At 46.8% G+C, this 25,034-nt stretch overlaps 9 protein-coding genes across 9 annotated transcripts; 3 read left to right on the top strand and 6 right to left on the bottom strand.

Moving 5' to 3' along the window:
• Window positions 1–1,262: 1,262 nt before the first annotated feature.
• BO87DRAFT_428947 (uncharacterized protein) lies at window positions 1,263–1,531 on the bottom strand (the record flags this gene model as incomplete). Its single annotated transcript, XM_025627476.1, has 2 exons — window positions 1,263–1,388; window positions 1,469–1,531. 2 exons carry the CDS (start codon window positions 1,529–1,531, stop codon window positions 1,263–1,265), a joined length of 189 nt encoding a protein of 62 aa, XP_025476509.1.
• A 3,811-nt stretch (window positions 1,532–5,342) lies between these two features.
• On the top strand, window positions 5,343–5,975 carry BO87DRAFT_399746 (uncharacterized protein; the record flags this gene model as incomplete). Its single annotated transcript, XM_025625464.1, has 4 exons — window positions 5,343–5,384; window positions 5,415–5,571; window positions 5,740–5,845; window positions 5,885–5,975. 4 exons carry the CDS (start codon window positions 5,343–5,345, stop codon window positions 5,973–5,975), a joined length of 396 nt encoding a protein of 131 aa, XP_025476510.1.
• A 124-nt stretch (window positions 5,976–6,099) lies between these two features.
• On the bottom strand, window positions 6,100–8,106 carry BO87DRAFT_399747 (carboxylesterase; the record flags this gene model as incomplete). Its single annotated transcript, XM_025625465.1, has 1 exon — window positions 6,100–8,106. The coding sequence occupies one exon, from the start codon at window positions 8,104–8,106 to the stop codon at window positions 6,100–6,102; it is 2,007 nt and encodes a 668-aa protein (XP_025476511.1).
• Window positions 8,107–8,806: 700 nt separating this feature from the next.
• BO87DRAFT_365388 (uncharacterized protein) lies at window positions 8,807–10,004 on the top strand. Its single transcript, XM_025621794.1, has 2 exons — window positions 8,807–9,713; window positions 9,766–10,004. The coding sequence occupies exons 1-2, from the start codon at window positions 8,973–8,975 to the stop codon at window positions 9,832–9,834; spliced, it is 810 nt and encodes a 269-aa protein (XP_025476512.1). The 5' UTR covers window positions 8,807–8,972; the 3' UTR covers window positions 9,835–10,004.
• Window positions 10,005–11,457: 1,453 nt separating this feature from the next.
• Window positions 11,458–12,211, bottom strand: BO87DRAFT_428950 (uncharacterized protein; the record flags this gene model as incomplete). Its single annotated transcript, XM_025627477.1, has 3 exons — window positions 11,458–11,658; window positions 11,758–11,861; window positions 11,923–12,211. The coding sequence occupies 3 exons, from the start codon at window positions 12,209–12,211 to the stop codon at window positions 11,458–11,460; spliced, it is 594 nt and encodes a 197-aa protein (XP_025476513.1).
• A 2,029-nt stretch (window positions 12,212–14,240) lies between these two features.
• Window positions 14,241–15,042, top strand: BO87DRAFT_389510 (uncharacterized protein; the record flags this gene model as incomplete). Its single annotated transcript, XM_025624896.1, has 5 exons — window positions 14,241–14,446; window positions 14,517–14,645; window positions 14,704–14,749; window positions 14,900–14,905; window positions 14,974–15,042. The coding sequence occupies 5 exons, from the start codon at window positions 14,241–14,243 to the stop codon at window positions 15,040–15,042; spliced, it is 456 nt and encodes a 151-aa protein (XP_025476514.1).
• Window positions 15,043–15,888: 846 nt separating this feature from the next.
• On the bottom strand, window positions 15,889–18,406 carry BO87DRAFT_379195 (uncharacterized protein). Its single transcript, XM_025623974.1, has one exon. The coding sequence runs from the start codon at window positions 18,180–18,182 to the stop codon at window positions 15,915–15,917; it is 2,268 nt and encodes a 755-aa protein (XP_025476515.1). The 5' UTR covers window positions 18,183–18,406; the 3' UTR covers window positions 15,889–15,914.
• Window positions 18,407–18,814: 408 nt separating this feature from the next.
• BO87DRAFT_315963 (uncharacterized protein) lies at window positions 18,815–19,254 on the bottom strand (the record flags this gene model as incomplete). The annotated part of the gene is made up of 2 exons (XM_025619718.1): window positions 18,815–18,917; window positions 19,007–19,254. 2 exons carry the CDS (start codon window positions 19,252–19,254, stop codon window positions 18,815–18,817), a joined length of 351 nt encoding a protein of 116 aa, XP_025476516.1.
• Window positions 19,255–20,145: 891 nt separating this feature from the next.
• BO87DRAFT_137701 (GPI inositol-deacylase) lies at window positions 20,146–24,146 on the bottom strand. The gene is made up of 6 exons (XM_025618090.1): window positions 23,374–24,146; window positions 22,439–23,288; window positions 21,025–22,390; window positions 20,812–20,977; window positions 20,540–20,766; window positions 20,146–20,494 (listed from the first exon to the last, which is right to left on the bottom strand). Exons 1-6 carry the CDS (start codon window positions 23,947–23,949, stop codon window positions 20,260–20,262), a joined length of 3,420 nt encoding a protein of 1,139 aa, XP_025476517.1. The 5' UTR covers window positions 23,950–24,146; the 3' UTR covers window positions 20,146–20,259.
• Window positions 24,147–25,034: the final 888 nt, after the last annotated feature.

A 25,034-nucleotide genomic window follows, 5' to 3' on the forward strand; every position in this document is an offset into this window, starting at 1 on the left:
GCTGCTGCTGCTCCTGCAATGAACTTTAGTTAGTATCAGGAGCAAGTATAACACAAATGAGCTATGTTGTGATGATAGTGTGAGGTATTGTATACTAGTTGACTGGGTGCTGTTGTTGACGAGTGAAAGCGAGGGAATAAGTAACATAGAGTATTTGAGAGTATACTCACTTCGTTGGCTAAAAGAACACAGTAAGTATGGGTTTATAGGTGTGTATTGATGTGCAATTGTCTGAGGTGGTACTTACCAGGCATGGTGGTGGTGGTGGTGGTGGTAGTAGTAGTGATAGTAGTAGTAGTAGTAGTAGTAGTAGTAGTAGTAGTAGTAGTAGTAGTAGTAGTAGTGGTGGTGGTGGTGGTTGTGATGGTGGGGGTGATGAGGATGATGGAGATGGTAGCTGAGACGGAAGATCGAGAAGCAAAAGATGAAGTCCTCTTACTGTGGACACATCACCTGATGCCCTGCCTTTTGTGGCCTCTACCTCCAGTCTCATACTATCCTTTGTTCCTTTTTTTTTTTTTTTTTTTTTTTTTTTTTTTTTTTTTCTTTTTTTTTTTTTTTTTTTTTTTTTTTTTTTTTTTTTTTTTTTTTTGTTTTACATTCTTCAGCTCTTAGGTTACGGTTAAATCTATCCCTTCGAGTGCCTTGATTGGATTTACGCCCGGCTCTTTACTATGTAGATCTGTAACGGACCACTTTAGTTCAACTGCCAGTTCTTCCGACGGTTTGCCAGCCATGGTGCTGCCGATGAACTTAACTCAATTTAATTCATATTCTTATACCCGATCGAGCCGGCTTAGTTAGATGCTAGCTATGTAGGTGCTTCACTGTTTGAAGCAAAGAATATGGCTCTGAACGCCTTCAAATCCTTTAAACTTGCAGTAAATACTTGTAGACACATGTAGAATACAAAAAGAAACGCTTGCCATGATGTAGGAAGGTAAAAGCAAAAACATGGCTACATTAAGCGAATATGAGTAAGTGTATGCAGCCTGCTAGCAGCCTGTGAACTATTATTTTTCTTGTTCTTTGTCTATTAATATGCTCCTAACATGCCTAGTTTTTTGCTCATGAAGTCTTGGTCTTTAAAAAACAATAGCCTTGATGTTCACACCATCATCAGTCAACAGTTTCTCATCGGGCTCGATCTCTGTCTTGTAGGACTCGTCGTGAGCAGTGAGTTGATTGACTAATACCTTCAGTGAGGAAGTCCACTCATCTTTTTTCTCGTTATAATGCTCGCGGTATTCATCTTCCAGCGATTAAAATCTGTGTAGTTCATCGCGCAGCTCTTTCTTCCGTAGCTTTTGTACTGATGTAAGCAGTCTGGTTACTGGCAGCACGCCAGCAGGCACAACAATACCTGCATCTTCTAGAGCGTCAATTATCTATAAACTTAGTTAGTATCACTGATAGCAGACTCAGTGACATTTGTTCGAAGAGAGATTGCTGGATTAAGGTCACTGACCTTATCCTGCTTCCTCTTGAAGTAGTCATTGATGCTGGATTGGTTCTTAGCCCTCTTTGGCATTTTGGGCTTTGCGAGAGGAGTGCATTTTGAAAGTTGAGTTGTCAGACTTACCTTGGGTCTTATAACCTCAAGAGAGGCTTAATCTTAAATAGATAATCTAGAAGATTATCTAAATATAAACAATTGTTCATATTTAAATCAAAAGACTATGCCCAACTTTGCTTTGTCATATACTAACTGTAAATGTAAGAATATATACCCTTCAGTTTGTCCGTGGAAAGAATTGTGCTTACTACTCATTTTTTTTAGACCCGTTTACCCTTTCCTTTTTAGGGCTAAAGAAGATATCAGAAGACGAGTCACACAACAAAGCCTATTCTAGGGCTCTTATGCCCTGCTGGGCTTGACTGTGTATAGTAAGGCAAATCTATCTTGATCTATGACGTTAGATATTAGTATATGTGATACGTCTCATCCGGTTGACTCGAACAGCATTGTGAAGAAGAAAGAACAACAAATAAGATTAGACAACAACTTGCGCTACTATAAAAGACCGAAGAGAATAACCAAACTATCTGCATGGAAACACTTACCTGCAATTTATTATCAGCCAATATTTAAATTAGCGCCCGTCTCCTCAGTCCTTGGACTAAGCCCTTAATCAATGTTAGGGCAAGGCTCGCTATATGCTATTGATTGTATGTACATAAATTTTTATGGATCTTAATTTCCATTTTTATTTCTTCTTCTAAGTTCTTGATTGAAAGAGACAAGATTGAAAAGAAGGCCAGAGATGAGAAGAAGAAAGAGTTTGAAGTCAGAAATGAGAGAGACTTTCATACCTGGAGAACGAGGGCCACTGGATGCGACGGTGATAGCAAGCTAGTGAAAATTGACTATCTAGACAAGGAATATCGATGTAAAATTGACTGAGCGAATTCAATGAGAGGATGGCATTGTGAATAGTCTAGGAATGCTGATATCAGGACGTGATGAAAGGCCAGTCTCTTGGGTGATGTCGATGAGAAGGGAATGGAGCCATGTTCGATTAAATATGAGCATTGGAGATATGGGAGACAGAATGAACCGGTCACTGAATATATGCATGTGGAAGGATCATTGAATGAAGCCATAAGCTTTGCGGACGGAGATATGTTGGCCTTCTAAAGCCGACAAATTGGAGGTTGTTGCTATCATGGGCGTGTTGAAATGCCATAGGAGAATCTCGAGAAACGAAGCCTTCCAAGGAATCATTCTATAGGCCATTGAGTGGTTTTGACAGTGTAGATAGCTATAAATGCTTATCGTAAGACTTGATCTTCATAATTATAGGCGAGAGACGTAGTATTTGCTTAAAGACAAAGGGGAGACGACCGTCAAAGATATCATCAACAAAAGACAAACAACATAAATCAGACACATCATCACCCAGTCTCATAAGCCCCCTCTCGTGAGAAACAAGCGTTTGGATTTCTTCCACAGTCTCTACGCATTATGCCCGGCCCTGTTTTTGCCCTATCGTCGACAAAGAGCGCATACCGACATTTGAGGCGTCCTTCGTCTTGTCCAACAGGTCAATATAGGTTACACTTTGGTACCCTAAGCTCAAGCATAAGCTTGGTGCTCCTTAGGTTCCATTTGTATCATTTTCAGATTCCGGAATTCTGGGGAACTCACGGCAGTAATTGTAGAGCGCTATCTTGCTCCTAGGTTATGATACCGATTATTAGATGTGTACTGTTATAATAGGCGAGTCAACACGGCCGACATGACCAGTGCTTAGTGCAGATGCTCATTAAAAGTTCCTGGGACTTGATCTGTAGTCAATGCGGTGGGTGGAGGTGGTAGTGATAGGTCAGCTGACCCGAATTCGAGATGAATTTATTAGACACGAATTGCAGCCCTTTGTTAATATTCAGTATGTCTACCTGGTTGAAGTCTCGATAAGTCCACTGATGGCTTTGGCTAGCTATCGTTAAGGCATATTAGCTTTCCTGGAAGAGTTCCGCAGTTCCTTGGGAATTTCAATGTCCCTTGATTGCATGGAGCATAAATCATATGCTGGATCCTGCAGGAACGCACAGAAATGGAATTTGCAGCCTCGCCCACAAAGAGTGGATTGTCACAAGAACCTTGTTTGGTAGTATTTTCCGTATCGCCTGTGGTAAGGAAAGCGGTTAAGGCTTTATAAAAGGAATTACAGAACTGGATATATTATCCTGGTCCTGCTGGAATATAGGAGCGTCTCTTGCAGCTGTTGAAGCTTCAAACCATGGACGTATGCTATCTGGTTTCCAGCATCGACACTGTTCTTTGATATGAGGTTCGCTGTGTCACCTCGGCTTATAGAAAGAAGATTGCTTTAGGAACGGAACGGAACTGCCATCAGCAGCTCAACATTTGGCTGACTATCTCTGGATATCAACATCGACGAGAATAACATACTTCCTGGTATTACGGCTGATAAGAATTTAATGTGAACCAGCAATACTAGCACAAACATATTAGATACCATAGAGACAAGTATAGTCACCTGACAGCTGTCCTTTGTGTACAATACCCCGTCACTACCTCATTTCACCATTTCCACTCTCATCATACGGACCTATGAACATTGATTGTCTACCCCTGAAGCTAAAGCATTCAATCACTGGAATAGTAAGAACACTGCAATTAGCATTCAAAACCAACTAATTAGGAAACTAGGTTCGCGATGTATCGTGGAAAACCCTGCAGGCTTTATCATAAATGAACCGCCAGTGGAACCAGATTACAGCATTAAATTTTTATAAAGATCTTACTCTCCACCTGAATTCGGACGAGCCACCTCACCATATACTTCAGTTGTTAGATGCTACTCTTATCTTACTATATATTAGATATTTTACCCTCGTGGATCCCACCTCCTTGAACTTAAGTAAAACCAACATAGAAAAGTATCTTAATAAGACACATCCTGAGAATATTAATATCCCTTCCATACTACGCGGATACAAAGAGAATTGGGGCCCGGTTATCTTCCTCCTCTAATAATTAGTATATTTGGAGCAGCTTCATCTTTTACTACATTTATTATATCTACTGGCCCTGCTAGATACCCCAGTAAGGACTTATCTAAACTATTATATTTCAGTATTCTCTGCTAATCCTGATATCTACTAAGTAGATATCACATAAAAGAAATAAATCTATTTTACCATAGTAAAGACTACTTGAATTATTTACTATAAATATTCCAGAGACCTATTCTTCACTGTATACCTGGATTATCTTCTACAGAATATTCTCCGTCAAGCACCAGGGATTAAGTATCTGATATTACAGATTAGTACTACACTAGGCCCTAGCTCCTGTCAATAATATATCCAGTGACTGCAGACCCAATTATCAAAGAATAAGATCAAAATCTATCCACACGCGTAACTAAAAATACTTTTATTTTTATTAATAAGTAAGATAACAACACAGAACCTGCAGGCCTGGTCCTAGATTACTAATCTAAGATATCTTGCCGCGTGGACCGCCAGTATTATTAAGAATATTACTCTTTTAATAGTTAATTATTACTTAATTACAGCCCTTCCAGATTTTAAAACAATTAATTCTTGTTCTGAACCCCCCAGAAACCCCTTTTATCTAATTCTTAACAATTAAAGCTATATTCAACACCCTTCTGCCCTTGATCTATCTCTGCCTACTAGAATCCTACCATTTATAATAACTTTTTACTGCTATCCTGGATCACCATGGCCTAATACTAACTAAACTATAGCTGTACAGGCCCTGATTCCGGTTCCAGAATTACAAGCCCTACTAACTCGTGCGGAAGGGGTAAATTATTTTAATATTTCCTGCGGACATGATAACTAATATGACAGCCCACTATCTTATTCTACAGATACTGCGGATCATTGTGTAATAGTACCAGAACTACACAACTAAGACAGCTGCTTATAATATTCTAAGCTGTTTTCTAGTACTCCACATACTGGATCTTCACCTCAGCTGCCTACCCGTCATGATCTCAAATTATAAGATTCTATTTCCTCCACAGGAGCTCACTGTATACAAGCACCAGATAATCCCAGCCTGGCACGGCAGTCTTTTTAAATAGACAGTTCAGAATACCATGATTAATAGTATATTTAACAAAGCGCTAGCTACAGCAATCTTTATGCGCATCCGGGGCTAAAAAACAGAGAAATCTCTCTGAGTGCTCTGACTGCACCCCCTATCAGATAAGATTGAGTAGTATCAGCAAATACCAGGCATCACGGGCCATGTACTGCTCAGAGACGGCAATTACCACTGGAAGATAGATGGCGTGTGGCAGGTCGAGTGGGATAGGACCAATGGGATGCAGGCAGAAAACTAGTTCAAGCTGAAATATAAACAGGATAAGACAATGCGCAGCATGGATTTAGAGATATTCAAGTCTATTTGGCCGTCAAATCAAGGAGAAAAGACCTGGCCTATAAAATGGCGTAGCTGGCCGTTACAGTGAGGGTTACTGAGTTACCACCAGAGCATCACCATGTTGCATCATTTGAGGTTCGTATGAAGAGATAACGCGTATTAGCTAGAATGATTGTCTTGATTATATATCTCGCAAAATACAGTCTATCTCTCTAGTTGGTATGCTCCAGGCCTAAAACAACACATTCTTCCATATACGGCAATCCCGAGTAGAATGGCACGGGATACTGGAGATTAGCCACGTTCTTGCTTCCACTTCCCTGCTTGAACTCATCCCACTGCCACCTCTCCATCAACTTCAGGCTGCTGAAGTACCCCCTTGCACGAAGATACCCCTCGTCAACATTCGGATCTCCGCGTCTGGCAAAGGCTGCCCACATATCCTGCACCATATTTGTGTAATAGATATCCTCCGGCGCACGGACCGGCAGATCAAATAGATAGTATGTACCGAACACCTCATACAGATCTCCAGAGTGACATTTGTAGTAAGGTGTGTCGGGTTTGCCAACGGGGTACGTGCACAGATCGTACCAGTCATAGTAGTTTAGGCCGTAGGCGCGCTGGTGCAGGTACACGTAGAGACTGTTGTATGCGTGGGATGCCGCGCCGACGGAGGCAAATTCCTTGGAGTAGCAGGTCATGCCGGCGGGTGAGTCAACGTGGATGGTTGCGTTGTAGGGAGTGGAGTAGTTTCTCCAGAGGTTAGAGGAGAGCACGGCGTCCTCTTCAGACTTTGTGATGGAGCCGCTGCTGACGAGGGTTTGGAGGGTGGTGGTGAAATTTATTGCGTTGGGGGAGATGGTGGTTTGGAGGATGGATTGCGCCTCCTCGGGCATGAAGCCGGTAATGAAGTTGACTTTGTTGATCACGCCTTTAGCGATCTGGGTGAGTGGGTAGTCGAAGATGTAGCGGTTGTCGATGACGGTGTCCCAGGTTACGTAGGAGCTGATGTTGAGGAGGGTTTCAGCTGGGAGGGATTGCAGGCACTTGAGGCGCTGGGTTCCCGTGGTGTTATTGCAGAGAGGCTGGATGTAAGGGAGAATAGCGGCAGCTGAAGCGTTGGACGTCTCGACGTGGCCGGCGATGGACTGAGCGATGGCGTTTTGGAAAAGGCCGTTGGCCTTGGGTGTAGTGAGGAGATCGATGACGGACGAAGCACCGGCGGATTGACCGAAGATGGTCACGTTGTTGGGGTCTCCGCCAAAGGCTCGGATGTATTTCTGGACCCATTTGAGCGCCTCAATCTTGTCAGTGAGTTGAGCGTTCCCGGGGATGGTAGAGTCGTCGAGGCTCAGGTAGCCGAAGATGTTGACCCGGTAGTTTATGGTGACTAGAACGACGTCGTTGCGGCTGACGAAGCTGTCGCCGTCGAAGGTGGAGTCGGCACCGGTTCCTGAAGTCTCGCCACCTCCGTGGATCCAGAGCATGACTGGCCTGTAGGAATTTGTTTCGTTTTTGGCTGATGGAAGAGAAGGGGTGTAGACGTTCAAATGCAAGCAGTCCTCGCTATTTCCCCAGGGGTTGAGGCCGTAGTTGTTTCCGTCATACCAGCCAGATTGGATACATGCAGGGCCGTATCTGGTGGCGTTGACGTAAGAGCTCCCAGCCCATTCTTGGGCATATTTGAAGCGAAGTTCTCCCACGGGGGGCTGGGCGAAGGGGATTCCCATGAAGCGAAATGCCATGTGGTCGCGAAGACCCTCGAAGGTGACGCCATTGGTGCTAGCATTGACTCTTGGGAAGTGAGAATAATCTGTATCCACCTGCTTGACGAACTCCGCGGAATTGGAGCATAGGAAGGGAAGACCAGCAGGCGAGGAAGTATTAGCTAGTTCGCCATTCCAAGATGTCGGACGGTCTGAGCTGCAAGAAGACCAGAAGAGCTGGTTTGAGCCAATGTTCTTCAAATATTGTTGGTATGTGAATGAATAATGGAAGTCGGGATAGTCTTTGCAGCTAAGAAGTGATTCATTGTACTGCGCACAGGTTTCCTGCGCATCTTGGTAGGTCAAGGCATTGTTGACGAGGAGTGCGCTGGGCTTTTCAGCATGTGTTGTCCAGTTGCCGTCATTCTGGAAGAGTACAGTGAGACTGGCATCTGCTGGTACACAGCTATACAGCAAGCTCAGGGTGGCGATGAACGTAGGGCCCCTCATTGTGCCAGTGAAGATGGGTTGCTTCGCTGACAGAGACCATGGCTCCCCAAGTATTTATGCGAAACCAAAATTGCCTGTTTTGCGATCGTAGTGGAGGATAAAGTCTGTTCCGCACGCGGCCAAGACTGGAGGAGATGTGGGGAAGTTGAGGAGGAAAACAGGCTATTCGTATCTCCGCCATTCGGAGAAGCCATCCCGAATGCTGGAATCCCGGAGAGAAACCTCTTCACGGCATGGCCCCAATGCTTGACCGACATAGTCCCTGTGCAACTGCGGCTCCCATTAACTGTTAACTGCCGACCATGCCATCATAGGCTCTGCGAGTCTCTCCTGCCCGCTTTTCCAGGGCGTATTAGCCCCCCCCCAAGTGAGCCGTAGCGTGTTGGACCTCCCACCACTGCGTCATATTTCTCTGAAAGGATCCATCCAGAGACGGCATGGCGGAATCTGCTTTTTCCAGGTGACTTACAACCCCGATGATAGCTTGTAACAAGCCTCCTTAAGTATAGAGTACTGCCGATATCGGCATCCCGAGGGGTTTCTGTTCACAAATAAAGTTGCTTTGCAGGTTGCACATAAAACTATCCAAATGGAGAAATGCAGGAATGTGGGGTGCCACGTGACGTGCGGGGGGGGACCGACAGCCGAGGCATCTCCGCCATCTCCGCGTCTCTCCTCTCCATATCTCTTCTAAGGATATTGCTTCGTCATCTCCTTGTCTTTACCTAAAACGTCGTTCTGATAATAAGGCAACTCTTGATATATACCGCATATGCAGATGCCAACCTCTGCGGTGATTTCGGAATTGCCTTAGATAGATAATCCTTGACTCCTTTGTTTGGCCTCTATACGACCCACAGCCCAATATGCCAGTCGCATCACTCTACCTGCTTGCACTCAATACCGACACAAGCACCTTTCTCAACTCTCTCCGCTCCTCTCGTACCGTGATCGTAAGCTCTAGACCGCGACATGCCGTGATTCGTCCCACAGTCCTCGACCAGGACATTCTAACCAAGACGTCTTGGGATCTTCTCGTTCTCATCCAACCGCCTTCGGATTCACCTCCGATCCCGTCTACCCTTCAATCTCAAATCAAGACCCAGTACCATGTAACAGTGGGAATTCCTTCCAAATTACTCGCCACCTACGCCTCACGAGACGAGTCCCTTAAGCGTACTGCTTCATCCGTCCCATTGACTGGTTCCTTAGACCAGGCACGCAGCAAACCGACCTCCCAAAGCTTGGAACTCTCACCCGAACTCCTTAACTTTATGGATAAGCTTATACCTCAGCATTCGGGGCCTGTAACGATGCTCAATTTGCTACACTTCAACCACCCAAATGGGAAGAAGAGCTACTACCAGTATGGGCAGTCTTTCATTCCTGTGGCTGGAAAGAGAGGCGGAGATGCAAAGATAGTGGGTAACGTGGTAAAGCCAAAGTCTGGAAACACGAGTGCCGTGGACTCAAGAGGAGACTGGGAGAGAAAGGAGGAGGATTGGTGGAATGAGATATCCATCGTGCATTATCCTTCTATCCGCCACTTTTGTGATATGCTTGCTGGGGAGGACTACCAGGAGATCAACGAAAAGTATAGATTGTCGGTAAGTTCAATTGTCCGCTGGATATGTGGCTACAGGTGTTGATGTATTACAGGCTTTGAAGGACACCTTCTTACTTTGCACAACTGAGTTTGACGTGGAAGGAGCATCTCCAAAACTCTAATCTTTGGCATATATGATATTTTGCTATCTTTGCCTGCATGGTCTCCAACCACCAACGCGCGCCTTGAGATATCGTTGGATCATATACAAACACTTGAAACCGTGCCTTCCCGCTGTATTGAGATATGATGATAATGTTGATTTAGTACTCAATGAGAACGCTTTTGCGTCCACATGCATGTAGACCCCAAGACCAGAAAACCAGTATAAATAGTTCAATGGGAGAGATAATACCCTCACCTCAGTCACAATTGAGACTCACCATACACATCTTCGCCCGTCACAGGGTGTCTTCGGGTCGAGATCGATGTATGAAGTTTCGGAAAACTGATGTAGACATTCCCTTCCTCAAGGCCTAATTCGAGGAAGAGAGCGGTATAATGACCCTCAGGCTGTGGTGTGAGCATTCCCTAAGGTCCTCAAAAGTTCAATATAGTTCTGATGACTAGTATCTTTTGTACAGTATCTTCCTTTGAAGAAATTCCGCTTTCACTTCTTATTTTTTCTGCCTTCCTATCATCGGCAGAGTGTTTGCTCAGAGAATAATATGGCTCTTTGCCCCTAAAGGTTAGCCAAGAAGGCTCTCTAGCCCTGTTGTAAATGCCTTCGTTCTTTGTGCTGAAGCAAAGATCTTGGCGTCAAAGACACCAGCAGTCCAGAAGCTGGAGCTCATGGTTATAAGATGACGATATATTAACCGGCGCTTGAGATCCTTGATAGCCACCCAGTTCCTCACAACGTGTACTGACACGTTGCAGATACGTTACAGTCGTTCCAAGGCACAGTGGAGTGCTTGAATCTCTGCTGTCCGCGCAGCGCAAGCACAACTTATGTGTCATAAATGGGAATTCAATACATTGGCGTCAATGCTTTCTGGAAGCCCTGTGGTGCCGCAATCATCTGGAGCACTGGGCGATGACTTGGATACCACATTCTCATTTCAGAAAGCTATGTTGTTCTACCGGCTTCAGTTGATGGGGTTCTGCAAGAAAAGCGATAGTTCTGGGCCAATATAGCCTTGCATGAGCGATAAGAAGACCATATCGGTTGTATTACGAAGGTCCTTTGCGTTTCTGAGGTCTCTGAGCAGCAAACATGTGGGATTGTGAGCTTTTTGAGGGTATTAACAGTTCCAGATGGTACTTTATTCGCGAGAAGTGATATCGCCATTTTTGTTATTTTGGTTTGAAGTCATCCTGTGCTGACGAGATATTCGAGACACAGGAATCGGGCCCATAACCTGTTGAATGGATTTCAAGTTTCTTGAAGAATTATCCTTCATGAAAAGTACTGAAAAAGAGTCTGCGCTGTGTTCCGAAGATTTCCCACCTAGCTGAGGCAGAACAGATAGTAAAAAAAATTCATCCGGTCTCATAACCTATTGAAGGAAACGATGCATTGGTGCTTTATATTCCTCGTTCGCTTCCAATTGTACCATATTTGGGGGGGGGTTTCACTTTGTATGGAAGAAAATCACCCAATGTGTGTATGTAGTTTCCAGGTCTTGCGTTTTGTTCCTTTATTGCGTGGAGTTACGAGGCGGCGCACCTCTGCGCGTCGACGGCCACCGAGGGTTCGAACCCCGCGCCTCCTGTTCGTTGAAGTCCGGTACCTCGTTGAAGCTTCAGGCGCACCGGGAGAGCCACAACGACCACAGGGCTTCTCTAAACAATAGTCGCCACCGTTCTCGATCTACCTCCCGGAAGAAGAACCGAGAATCGGTCCACATGACCCCCTTCACGAGCAGGTCCGTCCACGTCGTGGGGAGGTTCAGCGGCCGATCTGTGATCTGTCGCCATATGCGGCGGATAACGTCCCATACGGCCTTTGCGATCGGGCAGTGTCAAAATAGATGTTCCGCAACTTGCAGTGTCTGACACCTTGGGCAGTCATGGTGTTCCATCCATGGCTCCCCTGTTTCCACCTTGTTCAGCAAAAGCTTCCAGTAGAGGTCGGTCAGCTTTGGGTAGTCGATTATGCGGTGATATAGGCCTTTCCACAGGCGTTCCGGGAATACGTCCGTTAGGTCTGTCCTTTCCCGTCGACACCTTTGCTTAAAGGGGTCTAATAGATCTTGTGGTACGAATACATCCTGCAGGAGCAGGCCGTACAGTCCTCGGCAGGTGGTGTCCACGTTGCCAGTGTGTCTGGTCGCGCGGCCCACACTGCCGTTTGGCCGAACCGCGCGGTGTCTCCGGATGTTTGAGTGCCGCCCGGTAGTGGTGAGGGACAGAGCGCGATGCCCGGCTCAGGTCCCAGATCTCGCCTACCGTTAATACCGGCTTGCTCAGGTCTTTCCCCTCGAAAAGGTTCTTCCACACCTGTGCCACCTCCGGGTGGTACCAGAAATATATATTCCTGGCCTCATCCGTCGTCATCGGGGGGAGCGTTCTGTTTCGGCCCAAGTCTTGATACGTCTCTCTAGCCTGCCCTTCAAAGATCCTCGATTAATTGTTGTTCTCTCTGGTTGTTTGAGACCTCATCCAAAAATTGAGGTGGCTTTCGGCTATCGCGAATCAACCACGGCTCATCTGGTCATAGATCGGGTGCAATGTCACGAAAGCATCTCCTCTCTTTGTGGAGAGTATTCTCAGCCCAGTGGCGTCTATCATCCAGATGATACTGGAATGTCTGTGTGCAGAAGGCCAAGCTTCTGTACACGTAGGCATCACTGCACGGAACCAACCAATCATCATGGTTTGCGATGGTGCCCTTCTTTTGTCGGTCAGTAATTCTGACTCTGGCATGTCAGCGTGCAGACTAGCTTTATGCCCAGTTTTGGTTGTCTTACTTCAGACTCGGACCTAGCGACAATGAAGCTTCCTCGTTTAGTAACATTGAATAGATAACAGTCTAAACGTCGAAGAGAAAGTCAGGCTTATTATGAGATATCGGCTACTCGTCTCGGGACCCCACCGGACTTGATGGTGTAGTCTTCCGGACAATGCCCTGCCTATGTAGCCATTATCGTCACTGTTGGTGAACCAGTTGAGATCATCTGAGTAAGGTGTTCGAGAGTGATCTCATCCCACGAGAGAAATTCCGAATCAGGCCACAAATCTGTCGGCAAGCTTGAAAGAATGATCGTACATGGCCGAGGAGAAGACACTGAGGTGAGTCTGGGAATGTCTGGGAATGTCTGGAGCATCTATGTACATGTTCTAAGGCCACTAGAATGTCAATTCAGGCATGGGTGATTCACATGAGGAATAACAAGCCCCATAGCAGACAGAGAGTGACTGAAGTGCCTGCTACTGTGAATACTATGTATATCCTGGTAAACTTTGGAACATTGAGAGCAATGGAGAACTTATAAAAAATTTTAGAGGCTTCACTTGTCCTGCATTATTCCGGCAAATGCCAGATCACTATCCTATCGTTTTTTATTAGCCATAGGAATTTGCCGTAGATCAGCACTGCTGTGGGGTCATTTCTAATACAGACTTTTTTTCCTAGAGCGGCAGATGCCAATAAAATAGCCTTTCGATTCTATCATATGAAAATTCGTGAACCCTGCTATGGAATGGTCTTGCCGCTGTCAGCATAATAGTCTCTCTATTCTAAATCGATTAGATATAAGATAAGTTATTATCAAAGCCTTACCAATGATTCATGAAGTACGATAGACTAATGAGTACTAAGAACCAAGTTAAGCTGAGGTCTTATGGCGTGGAACTACGACTAATGATAGTTTGAGGTGACAATCTACTATCATCATCACTGCCGTAAGTACGGCCAACACCAATCGAGGTTTCAGAGTCCAGGAATAGAGCCACATTATCAGTGACGGTCTGTTTGACATCGCCTTGACAGTTGGTATTCCTAATTCTGTTGCTTGATTAACTGGAGCAGGAACGAGCGCTGCCATATAGACATGCCAACAAAACCCCCAACATTAATGTAGCTTTGTAACATGAGATTATTGATGGATAGAAGTTGATGTCATGAAAATGCTTTGTTTTCCGTCATTCGACAGTAAAAGGCGCATCGGATGATTGAAGCAGAAATCCGTGAATACAAAGCCAGGATAGTGACGTGTGTGTTCACATGAGTGATGATTGTTACAGCCATGTCAAAATCTAGCAGAAAGAGCTATGGATGCTACTGATTCTTTAAATATTGATGTAATCTAGTCTCTAATGTTCATCTCATTCTGCCAAGATTCCTATAAAGCACTGCAGGGTCTATGCCTAAAATCAACTATACATGTAATCCCGATTTCCATGCGGACTTCCCCGCTATTCAAGCAGCGCTCACTTTCTCGCAAAACAATCTCAATGATTGCATCTACATATACCACCATCCCCCCTTCAAAGTTTTTGGTAGTCAAACCTTCAATAACCATCCACCTCACCCTACCGGACTGATACCATTCTGATCAATCTCACGTTCACCCTCGTTTGAAATATGGATTGTGAGGGCTCACTGGATTACAAGGCTCTCTACTTCGAAGCCAAGGCAGAACTGGACAGAGAGAGGGAAAGAACCAGGAAAGCAGAGGAACGCGCTGATATGTGCTTGAAAATGGCTAGTGGAGCACAAGAAAGAGAAAAAGAAACACAAGAAGAACTGCATGAAGCACGGGAGAAAATACATGAAGCACGACAGAAAATGTACGAAGCAATAGGAAGAGAATTTTATGCATACAGAGAATGTCAAGAAGCACAAAACAGAGAATTTGAGGCATGGAGAAGAAGTCAAGAAGCACGAGATAGAAATTATGCAAGGAAAAATAGTGAATGAGCAACAGCTGAAAGAAGATGGAGGACATCAAGAGTCTGATGAATCACAGAAAAAGGAAATGGAGGAACAGTGGGTAAGGAAAGAAGCGGAAGAATAGCAGGACTAGTTCTATAGTGATCACCGACAGGACTAAGAGGATTCCTGAGTGCAATGTTGGGGTAATGGGAATCAAGGTATTCCAACTATGCATTTCTAAGTACATGATAAAGGCCTGTACTCATTGAGACTGCTCTCATTGCTCTCAATGTATTGCGGTGCTTTAGAGTAGATGCTGCAGAGATGCTCGCCTTTCGTTAACCACACTCTCATACTATCAGTTACAGCCCGAGGTTAGTGCAAGAAAGTTTTGAATTGGAGATTGTTTTATAGAGAAATCCTCACTACAAATGCACCCTAGACTTGTGACATGAATGGTCATCGCCTCACCCCTCAAATACTGTCTCATACCTCTTCAACGCCTCAGTAAATCTCTTCGCTGACTCAGTTGACCTTTCTACCATATCATCTAATTTCTCTTGTACTTCGGTATATCTTTGAAATACTTTATAAAAGTTATCTTCTGCTGTATTATAATTTTTCTTTATTTCTTTAGTTATTTTTTATACTTATACTACTATGTCTTGTGCTGAGTAGACTGTCTTTTATACTTTTTTAAAGGTTTTGATAAGAGGTGAGGATTCATAGTCTGTTTGGGTTAGAGAAAGGTAAGATTGGTAGTAGCAGAAAAAGGATATATTAAAGGTTGAGAATGTATAGATAGGGATGTTGCGCCTGAGCAGAGGAATTATGTTTGCCTGTGAAGGTGGATTTGGGGGTCTTGATGGGAAACAGTTGTGTTAGGTGCAGTTACCAAAGCAGCGGTAATATCAAAATGATAGCTGAATTTTGTGCGCATATGATGTACATATGACAGCTGATGGCAAATTCCTTAAATTATACTGCTTGCTTAGTGTATGTTTCTTGTAAATATAAATGTATGTAAAGTTTGTTTGTTCAGGGAGCTATATTTTAATCTTGAGACAATCAGTATCGGCTGATCTTGGTCACGTCTATACAGGTCGATTGTTACTCCAATGTCTCAAGATATCTACAGGAATATGCACATTCAGAAGCCTAAAAGAGTTGCTCAAGCACAGAGCCTTTTGTTTTCTATTCCCCGAAAGTTAATTTGATACTATATGCACCCATCAACTAGTCTAGAATAAGATATCTGGCAGCACACATCAGCTGTGTCTATAAGAAACGGTAAACCTCGCGCCATTGCCAAACGGCTCGGGAAAACCCGCTAATTCTTGCCAGGCAGCAATTGTGAGAGAAATCAGGCTGAAATATAACTTATTACTCGAGTGGAACTGAAGATGGTCGCTTTCGGCCGGAAGGGTCGCGGATTTTCTTTCCCATCAAGAATTGCCGTTTATCGATTGGAAGTGAATCGAGTTGCGAACGATCAAAGTCAATAATCAACGCCCGGCGTAGCTCGGGGTTCCACAACGTATTCTGGGGCTGGATATTATGATGTATGACGCCAAGAGAGCGAATCTCCTTTTCAGATCTTTTGACTTCGCGTTTAAAGGACTTGTCCTCACAATTCTCGATCTGCTCTCCTCCCCAAGCCATGAGGAGCATGTGGTTAATATCGGCTTCATGCGAAAAGTAAGTCATTTTCAGATCCACTGTCCCAAGAACAACAGGAACTGCAGATCCCTGCGCTTGGTGAAGTATGCGGTAAATGTCTGCTTCACGAGAGACCTTTTCCTTCCACAGATCACATGAGGCTCCTTTGCCAACCATAGTATACCCAGGTGTCGAAGATGTAATTTTAAATAGTGGGCCGGTTGACGCGCAACCACTGATGGACGTGCACCCATGACCAACTTCTTTATTAAGCTGCTTCTCGATTTTTCGGACCAACGTTCCAGGAAGAATCTGGTGGTGGTCGCCATTTGTACCTAATCGGTGCAGCGCCACGTTCGGACACTGTTCGTCCAGACTTCTCCCATACTGTAGACCAAGAAAACAACGCTGGGTACAAAATTGGGCTGTATCTTTTTGGGAGTCATTTTCCCTAGTTTTAAGGTTCTTTTGGATCCCCGATGGCTCAGCATTCTCGCTGATTCGACGCTTTTGTCTCATGGGGCCTGTATTGGTATCTGCGTCCGGGGTTAGGTGGCGCCGCATACGTGTCGGAGTCGGCATCCTGCAGTCTTCTGTCGGCGACATAATAGAAAATTGGGATGGCTGGCACGTTGTCGAGGTTTCTGCGGAGGTGTCCTCGACGGTTGCGGTGTAAGAATTCCGCAAAGCAGCCGGACTTGCGTTCAACTCAGTTTGCGTGGCTCTGAAAGGCGTGGTATTGAAGCTTGCTGGCCAAATCGGCAGGTCCCTTTTTGCCGTATCTCGCCATTTCTGATCACGAAGTGTCGAGCTACAGCTCATTAGACACAAACCCAAGACACGCGCCACGGATGTTAATGGAGCCGTGAGTCTTTTGTCATCTTGTGGAGTAATTTCACTATTAGGCTCAAAGAGACGGTAGTACAGAGTACCCGGACTGTCGTAGGGGACTCGCAACATGATCAATGCTAGCCCAGTGCTCACATAGGAATACTCAAGTCCCTTCCTTATCATAACATGATACGCGTGAACAATAGCGGAACCGGTTAGAAAAGCCGCATCATACTCTATCTTCTTTTCCAGATCGTTGGGAATGGTTTTAGCATTCAGTATCTCCTTCCAGAATTCCATGGGACGCAGTCCCAAGCGGATATTTTCGACATGGAGTATATGCGGTGGCTTGTACCCAACTGTCATTATCAGCTTGTTATTTTCACCATCGACTTGGTAGATGCAATATTGTTCTGGTCTCAGATGCTGGCAATTTGATAACTCCTCGTCCTTTCCGTCCGCTGTCCGGTCTTGCTGTTTGTCGGCTTCGACATCATCAAGACAATTTGCATGACTGTCGAACCGAACTCCACTGCCCAAACGAAATTCAGCTCTTGCGGCCGCTATATTGCAGAACTCCGCAAGAATCTTCTGGACTTGGCTCTCCACGGTAAACTGTCCAAGAGCTGCCACATCTCGTTCACTGCTTATTGGCCTGTCAAAATATTCGCCCATGCTTTTCAAACCAAGACGAGATGTGAAGAGCCTGAACGCAGCACTCCCTGGCGGCTCAAGGCACATACGAACAGCCCGGTAGATCTTTTCTTGCTCGGTATCACAGCTTTCCCATAGCTCGAGCTTCAAGGGGCAAAATTTTCCTTTGGACTGCAGGGTCTCTACCTCTGTGCAGCTAGTGAGCTTTTCGACTCCAAGGGGTGCTGAAAATATGGTATGGCAGTACTGAAGGAGTTCGCCAAATGTCGTACGTCTCGATCGTTCCCTCTCTACCTCCAATTCCTCTCTTAACTGTTCCAATTCTTTCCGTGCTTTCTTCTCATATTCCTGAGCCCGTCGCTTGTCTTCTTCGGCACTTTGTATGACTGCGTGGGCCTTTTGGATTGCTGTGTCAGCACTTGCCTCTGCTACATCAGCTCTTTTCTCTGCTGCACGAGCTCGTTGACTTGCTGAAATCATACACAAACGCTCAGGACATGTGCCCATACAGCTGTGTCTCCCCAACCCCAGCGCTTCGTTTGATCAAGGCAACTTATTGGGCATTCAAACGTCTGGAAGGTTGAGTCACTCTAGACTGATCGAACAGAAACTTCTATTCCTGATATGCGGGTTTTGCCAGGCAGAATCCTTTTCGGCTCATTCTAGTATCATGAACTCGTCCGGAGATCGCTCTATGCCTGACGCTGAAGGTTTGTAATTTGGAAAGTTCATTTGCCTTTGAGTTGTCAGCACCACCTTTCACAGGTGTCTTCCGCGCATGTTTACCCGCGTGTTTGCATTCTTGGCTTGCCAGGATTATGGAAGCCTAGGTTAATCCAGACTTGTACTAAGCACACCAACTTTGCCCTTAGTAATACCTACTTCAATCTAAGTATGTATATCAAATGCATGCGTTTGAGGGTTCCATGGGCCCTAGTGGGGTATTCGCAAGTAGAAGTAACTCAAAACAATAACAGCAAGGAATCTAATATATATCATGGATATGGAAGGTGGAAGTGGAAGGATCATAGCTCATAGACTGCTTCTTGATGAGTTCTGTTTCCTTTCTATCCAATGCAAGTAACATTATGATGTATGAACTATGAATTTCACAACGAAGGCAGAATACTAGATCATGATCAATAATACGTCGCCAGGAGCTCAATCTTCTTGACCACTTCCTCTCCGCTCTTGTTGAACATCGACAATGTCAATTTACTCCCGGATTGGGTGCCTTTATACCTACAGACAACCCCACATATTAGCACTCACTCATCTACTCCGAAACCAATACTCCTATAGAAAGGGGAAAGAAGGAGTAAGGCAAGTACCAGTAATAAGTCGTCTCCCGATCCCCATAAAAGAACTCAATCTCCTTCTCCCCCGTCGACGTAATAACCGCCTTATCGACAGTCCCTTGCGCAAAAGAATTGGCTTTTGCCTGTCCGGCCGCATCCTTAGTCCATTGGTGAACGACGGCTACCTTTTCACCTTGTTGCATGTTGTTGCTGAAGATGACGGCGAAGAGTTCGTTCGTGGCGTACGGCGGGTAGGTAAGTTTGCCGAGGAAGATGAGCATTTTGGCTTGTTCCTTATGTTTCGGGGGCCTCGGGGGGAGATGTTTCCAAGACGAAGGGTCAAAGATATATCGATGAGATCTATCTAGATCTCAAGGGGTTGGTTAGTTGGAAGAGGTGGTAGTCGGAGACCATGCAAAAAGAAGAGGCGAAGGATCAGCTGACAGCTGTCTAGCTGTAGTAAATGTCTTAACAGATTTATTCACTATTAAGTACATGTATAGCTTTAAGAGATGTGAATCGGATCTTATATGAATTATATTCGTGATTAGAGACCAGAATATATGGAAGCTGACAAGCTCTGCATGCGCAGAAGTCGAGATTGGAATACAGAAACCAGGGCTATCTTGGACTGTATCGTATCTGGTGACAACTAAATCTCTTCTTGGCTCGGACGCGTGTCTTCTATGAGTTCAATGTATTACTGTATCTGACCAGGTTTAGCAGCTCGATTTGGAATCAGTCTTGTCTCGTGGTAGATGCCCGTGAAGTGGTCAGCAAGGTAGATCCTACTTCGGAACATGCTGCGTCATGTCTAATGTGGCTTGGATATAACGTAGGATGATCAAGGCACTCAACTGAAGAGGCACGAGGTGCAGCTATTCTAAGCTATAGATGTCGTCTACATCAACGATAGTGTGAAAATATGAACAGCAACACCATCTCTCGTCACTATTACCCGGCCAAAGTCTATTTCCAGATCCAACCGTATATACAAACACACTCTCGGACAGTATCAACAACACACACAAAGCTAATAAGATACATCCATCCGCCATCACAGATCCCAACTTCCGTCAGGATCACTCAAACACGATGTAATATAGAACCATTCATATGAGCACATAACAAGCACAATCCTGTACATCGACCCACGGTCAGAAAACAAAAAGCAAACGCCGCTTCCAAAAATAGCAAAACGCCGTTAATCATGGTCCGCAACCGGTAAGATGCAACGGGACATATAATAGAAGAATAAAGGATAAGATATGTATGGTGTAGTAGAATTATGGTTTTTTCTTCATGTGACTACTCCCTGGTTCGGCCGAGGAGTTCGCGTCGTCGCCTTCTAGGATGCGCCAAAGTCGGCGGGGTGAGAAGCCGCTGCTGAAGAGGTATATGCCCACGAGCCAGGCGGCGAATAGATTAGTAAGGTGATGGAGAAGGTAGCCGTAGGAGACGCCGTAGACTGCGGAGTAGATGGCAAGGGCGAAGAGAATGAGGGAGGTGACGTTTTTTAGCCTGTTCAGTTAGTTTTGAGATTATACTAGTATTGAAGGAGCATACCGTGAGCTGACTCGAGGGACCATCGTTCCTGTCGTCATGGCCTCAACGAGCAGGATAAACGGCATGATTGACAGCACATTGTGGTGGGAGGAGAATGGCATGAACCAATGCACCACAAGGTTATGTGCCCACACGAGCAGGACTAGGATGTTGATCGGCAGGATCCACAGCATCAGGAGAAAGATCGAGTATGTAAGATTGGCGAAATTATAATGAGTCGTAGATTTCTGTGATTATTAGCAAACGCAAGTCAACAATGCAAGTATGCATACCGTCTCTTTCGCATGCCATTGGGCTCGCACGCAAGTAGCGAGCTGCACAATGCACGCCACCATATAGGCAAACTGATACGGGATAGTAGTCGCAACAAGAATCAGCAGAATAGCGGTGTTAATCAACCGCCGTCTGGGCGTAGGGGCCGAAAAGATGGGAAGGTTGCTGATATGGTTAGCATTGTGCATGCAAAATCATAGAGGATAACTCACCCCTTGTCATCACGCTTGATATACCCCGACTTGCTGTTCAACAGACCATAGAAGAAAGACAAAACCGACAGCAGGGACAGAGCCACATAATTCATCATCACGCACACGCCCACACTGATCAGACCGAACACAGGAACCAAGAACCAAAAGAATGCATCCTGCGATCCCAACAGTAGGTCATTCTTCGTAAAATCAATGGGCGACTCCGTGGAGTTGGTGCGCCAATGAAATGGATCATCGCTTGGAGGCAGCGTAGTCGACGTAGCCAGGGAAGAAGCCAGCAACGACATGGCGAGCAGTAAAATAGGCAAAGACGACCGCAGTGTGCTATCCAACCCCTCTGCGAAGGTGATGAAATAACCCGTCTCGTCATAGACCTGAAACTGCTTGCGCAGAACCAAAGCAATAACCAGAATCGGAAAGGCAGCAAAAACGGTGCGGTACCGCATCACGAGCTCACCTAGACTACCCAGGACGTCCACCGACAGAGAGATGTCAACCGTTGACTCGCTGCTCGGATCTGTCCACAAATGGAAAGACACTCCACCCAGGGTGGCTTGCTCACGAAGAGGCGGAGGCATGAACGGAGCGACACCGTGGAGATTGACATTGACCTGCTTCACATTGACAAAGAACTTGGACTCGTGGGGATCAGGGATCGACTGGCGCAAAAGCGGTGCAAACAGCTCGGGCTGTTCTCCGTAACCCCGGCGGACGATCTTAAGCTTGTAATTCAACAAACTCGAATGCAGCGCCGGAATTCTCACCTCGGTGAGCATTGGGCGGTTCGCCGGAAGTCTCATCTTCAGTCCAGCACTGAGCAAGCCGCCCAAGCCCACACGAGCTCGGATGACCGAGTCAGAGCTGTCGGAGAACTCCGCCACCACCCAGCCGCGAGTTGGAGACCGCGCTTTGTCGACCACTGCCACAAACTGGTGCTCGACCAAATCCTCCAGATCGTACTGGAGATACGAGAAAGGAGAGGTCCGGTCATACGCTTGCTTCGAGGTCCTCGTCGACGCTGGTAGGTGTATGCCATCCTCCGCAGCGTTCTTGCAAGCCAGGCGCGTCGAGCCGGCGCTGCTCCCGGAAAAGTCCATGTTCATCGAGAAAATGCTGGCAAACTTGCCGTTGTGCAACGGGAAGACACTGCAGAAGAGAACCTCCAATGTCCCCTGCTCTCCGGGGTTGTCTAATTTCTGATCTGTAAGAAGAGTAAACTTCTTCCCGGACACACCCTGCGGCGGAACGGGAAGCAGGTGGACGTTGGTATTCGGGCTGTGGCCGAGCTCGTGAAGAATTAGTCGCTGGCCTTGCGGCAGGATGATGTTGGTGCTATCTTCCAGCGTCAATAATGTAGATGGTTCTAATAACAGTTAGTCAACAGTATCGACGAGTGCTATCGCATACGCACCTTTCTGTGGGAGCGTTCTTTCAGCGGTCGGCTCTAATCCAGTCAAATACCATTTCTTGAAGATCCGCATGCGCTCGGCCCTGGGCTTTGTCTGGCTGGCCCGACGGACATCCACCACGTCGAACAACGACTTGATGATTGCCTTGCGAAACTGGTCACACCACGTAATCGACAGATGGTCCATACCGATCCAGACATCAGGGATCGTCGATGTGAAGACCGTGAAGCCGTGCGTGTCCGGAACCAGCGACGAGATACTAGCGTAGTCCGACGGAACCACCGTATCGCGCGAACCACCCGCGATCGAGATCAGCGTAAGGTGCCACAGTGGGTTATTGTTCGCCCAGGTCTGGGAGTAGGCATCCCGCCAGTAATCGTTGATTTGCTTGTACGTATGAACGATGTCCGATTCGAACGAAACCGGGGGCTTTGCGTGCGGTGCAGACATGGTGACAATCGTGTTGACCGAGTTTGCCTGGTAATTCGTCATTGTTAACGCCGTGCGTGCGACAATGCCTCCCATGGAATGCCCAACTAAAATCACCGCGCTGGGGTCGGGAAGGCCAGGGTCCCTCCGCGACCGTCGCGGATCATGGTAGAGCGAGAGGATGTATGACACGGCTTCGTTGACATATTCCGCTTGATCGAGTAGTGTCTGGCCATGGAAGGCCGCCAGGTCTTCGTTGAAGTCGATCATGAAAAAGTCTAAGCTGCGGGTACCTGATTTAAGCCGCTCCTCATCATGTCGGACGACGTCGGCATAGTGTCTCGAAGCTTCGGCAGCCAGGGAGCGAACTTGTCGATAGCTGCCGGCATTTCCGGGGAGGAAGAGGACAGGGGCACCGTTTAACTGGATGTAGCAGAATACACAGTCAGCCTGCGATCGGGGAGGAAACGCCACAGCCACGCGGCACAATCATTGGCCAGGTACTTACGCCCAAGTTCTCCTGGTTGTACGGGTCGACACCCTCCTCCCGATAGAGGAACAGATTATACTTGCTCGCAAACCGGGTATGTTCCGTATCGAAACCCACCATGCGAAGGAAGGTGGGACTCATGACGGGAATTCCACAGCCATCGCCGCCAATTTGCCGTTCGGAGAAGGACCGGAGGATGAAGAAGAGAAATATCGAGGCGACCAGGGTGGTGAGCGCGGTCAGGATGGAAACGGGCCAGGGACTGCGGAGGCGCGACGGTCGAAAGCGGAGGTGACCGTCCGGGGAGGCTTCCATGGGCAATCGCTGGGAAGCCAGCGGCATCATAACGGCGGAGGAGCGGGATTCGGTGGAGGAGGAAGTGCGCCAAAGGCTAGAATTTCGGGAACGCGGGTTGGAGGCATCTCGACGAAGATCGAAGCTGGTGCCGGTCCTGGCAGCGGCCTGCGGACGCGATTTTTCCGGCGGATCGAGGACTTGAGGCGCAGGACTCGGGTCTGTCGGGGTGCGGGAGACGGGGGCCAGGGATTCTTCAGCGTCGTCCTCGGCTGGCGAGCCAGACGAACGTCTGTGCATTGGAAGAGGCGGCGATCGAGATACTCATCCAGCACGTATTGGGGGGAAGAGTCGTGTTCGGAGGCAGAAGGGGAGGAGGAGGAGAAGGCGGTGGTGGTGGTGTCTCGGGGGAAAAGGGTAGGATCGTAAGGAATCTGTGGGGGGGGGAAGGAGGAGCAGCCAGGCGGCAAGGGGATCACGGCTGCTTGTTGGACCCTGAAGAAAAGGCTGGAATGCGCCAACGGATCGGATCGCGAGGAATTGAGCGAATGAGGGTTTGCAGCTGCCGGTCGGACCAAATGCAGGAGAGATATATTAGTCGCGTTGGAGATTGAAGCTGCTCGTCGTCTTCTTTGCGGTCTTCCCTCTACCTCCTGTGGGCGTTGAAACCGGACCCTTGCAGTCGGGGGGTTTGGATGGCGGACGAACGAGGGAGTGGCCGACCGGGAAAAGATGAGGAGGACGGAGAGATCCCAAAGAAAGGAAAGAAAAGTAAACCCGAAACTACCGAAGGGGAGAGGAGGTCGAAAGGAGAGGGAGGGAAAGATGAAGCCCGAAACGGAGGAGGAGGAGCGAAGAGCGTAGCAAACGAAGACGAGCAAGTGAAATGAAAGTTGTAAGGGAAAGAGAGAGCAGCGCCAGTCCCGGTCCGGGGCTTGGCGGTTCTGGTCGGCGTCTCTCTTTTGCTGCCCTAGCTCTTTGTGTCGGGGTGACGATCTCAATTCTTTCTTGACTCGTGAGGTGGAACTGCAAACAATTCGAGTCTGGATATATGGTATCTAATGCATCTGCATTGCAAATAGAAACGGTGGGTAGGGGCGAAAAAGAGAAAGATGAGGTGACGATGTTCGAAACCCCGAGGTAGTACCGTCAGGATACATCCACCAGGAAATTAAACTGATTGAGGTCAGAGACAGAAGGGGAGGGCACATAGAGTACAATTCATCCATGGAATCCCTCCATCTCCGCACTGAATAATGACAGCCATCAACATGTTGGTAAGAACCATGAACCATAAGCTCAGCACTCCATCAGCCAACTCAAATTAAGGTCATGAATCAATCAGACCCTGAGAAAAGAGCGTCGCCGATCTCCGCTCCACGAGA

Source organism: Aspergillus neoniger (genome assembly GCF_003184625.1).
Source record: "Aspergillus neoniger CBS 115656 unplaced genomic scaffold BO87scaffold_31, whole genome shotgun sequence".
NCBI classification, from domain to species: domain Eukaryota; kingdom Fungi; phylum Ascomycota; class Eurotiomycetes; order Eurotiales; family Aspergillaceae; genus Aspergillus; species Aspergillus neoniger.

Bases quoted from the DNA above. Each gene is read 5' to 3' on its own strand.
- BO87DRAFT_137701 (XM_025618090.1), bottom strand. From the start codon at position 23,949: ATGCACAGACGTTCGTCTGGCTCGCCAGCCGAGGACGACGCTGAAGAA. The intron at 20,978-21,024 runs GTGAGTTATCCT...TAACCATATCAG, and splicing joins ATCAAGCGTGATGACAAGGG to CAACCTTCCCATCTTTTCGG. The intron at 20,495-20,539 runs GTATGCTCCTTC...CTAACTGAACAG, and splicing joins GTCCCTCGAGTCAGCTCACG to GCTAAAAAACGTCACCTCCC.
- BO87DRAFT_379195 (XM_025623974.1), bottom strand. From the start codon at position 18,182: ATGGGCACATGTCCTGAGCGTTTGTGTATGATTTCAGCAAGTCAACGA.
- BO87DRAFT_365388 (XM_025621794.1), top strand. From the start codon at position 8,973: ATGCCAGTCGCATCACTCTACCTGCTTGCACTCAATACCGACACAAGC. The intron at 9,714-9,765 runs GTAAGTTCAATT...GATGTATTACAG, and splicing joins ACGAAAAGTATAGATTGTCG to GCTTTGAAGGACACCTTCTT.